General features: G+C 43.8%; 1 protein-coding gene across 1 annotated transcript; it reads left to right on the top strand.

The window, feature by feature from the left end:
- Positions 1-3,707: 3,707 nt before the first annotated feature.
- LOC123430278 (cyclin-dependent kinase inhibitor 1C-like) lies at positions 3,708-4,802 on the top strand. Its single transcript, XM_045114153.1, has 3 exons — positions 3,708-3,949; positions 4,058-4,405; positions 4,562-4,802. The coding sequence occupies exons 1-3, from the start codon at positions 3,833-3,835 to the stop codon at positions 4,637-4,639; spliced, it is 543 nt and encodes a 180-aa protein (XP_044970088.1). The 5' UTR covers positions 3,708-3,832; the 3' UTR covers positions 4,640-4,802.
- The last annotated feature ends 1,168 nt before the right edge of the window (positions 4,803-5,970 follow it).

Below are 5,970 nucleotides of genomic sequence, written 5' to 3'. Positions count from 1 at the left end.
AATTCTGTAGAGCAAATTCCTATTTATTTCGATGCAGACACCAGATTTTGAGGACAAGTTTCAATTTAATTTTTTTGAAAGACTTTGTAACAATGGTAAAAAAAGATGTTTGATGGAAGCATGTATTTGTAATGTTGGAAGCAAGGAGTCTGCATTGAGCTTAGATGATGCAAAATAAATTGTCATGTTGGACAAAATTGAAATAATATACAGTTAATATGAAAACAAATTCGCTAGCCGATAGAGGCAAAAATAAATTGATATGCCTCCACTATTAATAGAACATGAATGCAAAAGATGGACCTAGTTTGCCACATCCATCGTTTCACATATTGTAGATTTTGAAGCGATAAGAAAGCAATCCGCAAAAGAAAGCACCGATTTAGGTGTAGGAAGCATCGATTTATAATTTTATATGGAAACAAGATAGTATTATATATTAGAGACGTACGTTAAAAAGACTAGCAATCAACCTGCTAAAATCCAGCATCAGAATTACAGGTAATCAGCATTAACTAGTTTCAGTTTTGGAAACACTAAACGGAAGGTGTCTTGCTTAGAGCAAGTACAGTAGAGGTGAGTCAGTTAGCTATAAGAAATAAAGTAGTATATTTTTGCTTTGTTGGAGGAGAAAGAAGAGGAGAGAGAAGGTAAGCGGGCTCTTAGTTAGAGCAAGTACAATAAGGTACAGTCAACATGCTGTAAGGATTAAAATACTATGTTTTTGCTGAGTTGGATGAGAGAGAAGAGGAGAGAGAAGGAAAGCGGACTCTTCGTGAAGAGCTAGCTCTAGCACGTTTTCCTAGGTGCTTTGTGAGAATGAAAGGTGGACCATATGTGATAAAAGTAGTACTATTTTATAATTAACTATTGTACAAGCTACCTATAAGATGAGCTATAAGATGGCTTATAGCCATCAGTTGGCTATACTATTAACCATGCTCTTAAGAGGCAGCTCTAGCACGTGCTCCTAAGCATTTTGTAAGAATGAAAAGTGGGCTACTCCCTTCGTCCGGTGAAAAGTGTACATATAGTTATTTTATGACAAATTATGAAGTGGAGGAAAAAATTCATTGGAAAGGTGCAAGCCACCATCTCTCTCCTCTTTAATTATCCAACGTTCAATGAGCTAAGTGCATGTAGAAATTAAAAAGACTATGTGTAGAATGTTATTGGTCTTGATTACCGTATGATGAGAGAAGCATTTCTTTCTACTTTAAAGTGCATTGGATAGATAAAAGTACACGCTTTTGTGGACAAATTTTAAGGCCAAACGTACACTCTTCACCGGATGGAGGGAGTATATAATAAATAAGTAGTACCTCCGTCACAGTTTAGAAAGCACACACGTGCACCTAGGTCGTCAGTTTGACTTATATAAAACCTATTGTTTAATATAAAAATTATATCATTAGAAAATAAAACATCTAAAGTTTTTAATGATATATTTTTTGTAATGCATGCTTATCATTAAGTTGGTCAAATTGACGACTTAGATACACGTGCCGGACTTATAAAGTAAGATGGAGGGAGTAGTACACTTTTCTAATTAATTATTATACATATTAGCTATAAGATGGACTATAGATGACATGACATGAGCTTACAGCTGGGCAGTCGACTCTACTATTGTCTTGTTCTTATCCAACGGGTGCATGCGATCCAATCCAACGCCTTAGTATGATAAAATGTTAGGCATGAATGGTGTGATGCCTAGTGCGATCCAACGCCTTAGTGTGATAAAACGTCTTAGAGCATGGTTAATAATACAACCAACAATCGGTTATAAAAAGTTATCATATCATATAGAGCCAACCTAATAGCCGGCATATACAATACTAAGTTTTAGATGTGTACCACTTTATTAGTAGTTGGCCCACCTTACAATCTCACAAAAGTGTCTTGGGTCTCGTGTTGCAGCCCGCTACTCACCAAGAGCCCGCTTCTCTTCTCTCTCCTCCTCTCTCTCCTCCAACTAAGCAAGAATATAATATTCTAATCCTTATAGCCTGCTTATGTCACCTTATTGTACTTGCTCTTAGGCCTCTCTGAGTGCATTGGTGCTTACATCAAGTGCTAAGTATATTAAAAACCTTAGCAACTAATCTCCTCAATGCATAAGTGCTTAGCTTTTGTTGGTAAGCATTTTTCATGGAATTCTTTAATAATTAAATTTTCTTCATGAATTGGTTTGTACTCCCTCAGTCACGGTTTAGAAGGCACGCTTGGAAAATCTCTAGGACCAAGGTACTCACCGATTGGTTGTGAGATGTAGTAGATGTAGATGCTAATGCGCCTAATCAACTCAGAAAATACTAGTACTAATGTGTGAACAGCAAATTAGGATGGCGCATGCATGATAGTACTAGTACTCGCTCCGTTCCTAAATATAAGACCTTTTAGAGATTGCACTATGAACCACATACGGATGTACATAGACATATTTTAAAGTATAGATTCATTCATTTTGCTCCGTATATAGTCTTTTAATGAAATCTCTAAAAGGTCTTATATTTTGGAACGGAGCGAGTACTAATTAATAGGAGTAATTGCTTTCGTGCCTTAACTCTTATCTATTTTGGAAACGCACGCAAGATTAACTATGCCTTCTAAACCGTGATGGAGGAAGTAGTGTTTTTACATAGGTTCACGCACTTAGCACCGTTTCTTCCTGGGTCACCATAATGCTCTCTCTCCTCTTTAATTGCTTTGCCACGTCATTGTTTTGCTTATGTGGCACCCTTAGCACCGATGCACTGGGAAGGGCCTTAGAGCATGGTTAATAGTATAGCCAACTGCTGGCTATAAGGGAGTGTTTCTTTTCAGGGACTTTTTGGTGTAGGGACTAAAAAAAATCCCTTTTAATCCCATGTGAAAGAAACAGAACGGACTTTTATGAACTAAAATGGGGTAGTTGGAACTAAAGGAAGAAGTCCCTATGGAAGGGACTTTTTGGGACTTTTTTGGCACTTTTTCCAACAGTGCCTCTACTTTTAGCATGTCATTTAATAACCATCTTTTTGCATGTCATTTAATGACCTTTAGTTCATGTTTATTCCTTGAAAAGAAACGTGTAGGAACTAGAGACTTTTTAGTTGGGACTAAAAAAGTCCTAGGACTTTTAAAAAAAGCAGGCCTAAGTTATCTTATAATCCATCTTATTACATGAAATTACCGCTTGCACCGATGAGTCATAAATATCGAGCAACTCAAAGCTTGGACCGGGGCAGTATTGGAACTCACGTGCACCGGCAACCGTGCCGGCAATAGATGCTGCCATTATCGGGCCCAAAAGCTCGACAGGACTCCGCGCCCGGAACCAATGCCCCATTGCTCTATTCCGTCATGCCGCTCGCGATTAGTCTCCCGACCCACACACACAGGAAGAAAGAATGCTGCCAAGCACGAGCAATCTGCCAGTAATCACCGGCCGATTGCCCGTCGCCTCGCCGTCACCACGCACGCCCAACCCAAAGTCTCCAAAGGTGACCGCTTTATCGCAGCCTTTTGAGCACGACGACTAGCTGCTAGCCCGTACCAGGAGCAGCAGACCACCACCACCACCACCATCCCTGTTCTGTTTCCTTTGACAGTTTTGTATCGCTTTTCACCGTGCACCGCCCCACACTGACCTGCAGGCTAGAGAGAGCAGCGATCCAGTGACCGTTGCACCCCACAGACCCCATCCAAGGACCACGCACGTCCTACAAGGTCATGGCCTCACCGCACACGGCCTCGAACCAAACCCAAACCAAACCGGACCGGACCGTCTGAGCAGACAGGAAGCGAAAAGCGAGACACGGGAGGTTCGCCGCCGACGCCGACGGGCAGGATGCAGCGCGCGTCGCTTGCGTCCGCCTTGCTGCTCTGCTCCCTCTGCTCCTTATCCCCAGAGCCGTCCCTGGCGTTCCTCGACGGCACACCCGGCGCCGGGGCGTACATTTCTCGGGTGAGTTCACGGGTGCACTTCAAGTGCTTTGCTACTGGTGGTGGTGTTCGTCCTGGTGGCGGTTTCCGTGTTCTAACATTTTCTTGTTTCTTGTGTTCGATGAACTAGCTGCTCGGCGAGGGCTACGGCGACGAGAAGGTCCCCATGGCCGTCGTGGTGCCGTCCGTGCCAGATTTATCCCCGCTGCCGGCACCGCCCGCTGTGGCTGTTGCCGCGCCCGGGCCTGCGCCCACGCCGGTGCCCAGCTCGGAGGACTACATGCCGAAGCTGCCGTCGGAGAGGCTGGGCCCTGGGGCGCCGGCCAGCGGCACTGCGGGCGCCCCGGCGCCTGCCGCTTCGGGCGACGGCGCGAGCACGGCCTTCATCAGCAGCAACCCCGCGGTGCCGCTCCCGGCCGGCGTTACCGACTCCGCCACCGTCCTGCCCATGCCCACCCCCGGACAAGAACAGCGGCAGGTAACAAATACTACTAAGTACTAATATCTGAATCTCTTTATTTCTTTAGTAGCTTTGCTCAAGGCTTTATCACAAGATTAGCTTTCCCCGTGCCTCCGCATCGATTGGGCTTTCTTTCACCTTGCTCTGACTTCTTTTGGTTGCACGCTTTCGCAGGACGTGGGGATGGGCAGCCTGCTTCAGGCCAGGGCGGTGCCGTTGGTCGTTCCCCTCGTCATGGTGCTGTACTTTTGAGCTTTCTTGTTGGGGGCAGTAGAGTAGTTCTTTCTCTTAGGACTGATGCATCGAGTGATTAGTTGTCAGCATCTGCGCTTGTAATCAGCACGCAGCCGTTCTTTCGTCTAGGCTCTTGTAAGCTCTAATCATCTCCAAACAATGTCAACCTCTGCTTACTGCATGCTTCTTGTCGCACATGTATCATACTCCCTCTGTTCTTAAATATAAGTTTTTTTTAGAGTTTTTATTAAAAAACTACATATGAATGTATATAGACATACATTAGAGTACAAATTCACTCATTTTGATCCGTATGTAATTCCCTAATACAGTAGAATTTTTAAAAAGACTTATATTTATAAATGAAGGATGTAAGTCTTATGCATGGCAATTCTTTTTCTCTAGAATAAGCACAAGCATGCATATCATCTCATTAAAGAAGAAACGGCAAAGAAGCCGGATACAAGGATGCATGACAATTCTTAGTGGAGACATAGATCGTGTCTGGTTGAAATAAAATAGAAAAAAAAAACATGTGTACCTTGTTTGGTCGCCAGCTACCTGTATTAGAAGATCGGTTTTCACATGAAGTTTGGCGTCTTGCATTGTCACCGCCGCCATCATGCATGCACTAACCATATTCGAACCTTTTGGCTGAAGCCACCTTGATCCATGACGGCGGTGTACATGTCAGGGTGAACTCGACGGACTTGCTCTTCTTTATGGTTGTTGCCACCTCACGGACTTGTTCTTCCTTATGGTTGTTGTCACCTCTTTCACAGCCTCGGTCATGTTGATGAAGACATTGATCTTGTCGTCCATCAAACTGCACCTCTTCCTCTTATTTCCTAAAAATTGCATGATCGTGAACAACTGCCTCGAACCATGCTTTTGTTGCTCTTTTATTGCCCTTCTATGCAATGATCACGATCACAAAAGCAGACCACACGAAATCGAGATTCACTTCTCCTTATATTCGATAAACACTTTGAAGTAAGCCACGACACGCCACCACGATGGCGTCAGTAGTGGAGTGTGTACCATGTGCAACGCCCTTGTGCTACATCGTCATCGTTATTAGATGATCGTGATGGACGACGGGACATGAGGGTACCAACTCCGCAGGTTGTCACATGTGTTTCCTGAAGTAGATCTTCCATGGATATGTTGACAACTTGTTGTGGCATCTTGCATCGCTAGTTAAGCACCCTGAACCCGTCGTGGATTGTGATGAGGTCGAGATCAAATTTGTACATGAAGCGTGCATCTACGGCGGTTTCGTCAAGCCGGTGAAACGATCCATCAATTGCGTCTCTCTTATAGAATGACATGTCCTACTTGCCTTTCAA

This window comes from Hordeum vulgare, chromosome 2H (assembly GCF_904849725.1).
Source record: "Hordeum vulgare subsp. vulgare chromosome 2H, MorexV3_pseudomolecules_assembly, whole genome shotgun sequence".
In the NCBI taxonomy this organism is placed as follows: domain Eukaryota; kingdom Viridiplantae; phylum Streptophyta; class Magnoliopsida; order Poales; family Poaceae; genus Hordeum; species Hordeum vulgare.
Note: the sequence above shows the minus strand (reverse complement) of the source record. Positions and strands in the feature narration are given on the sequence as shown.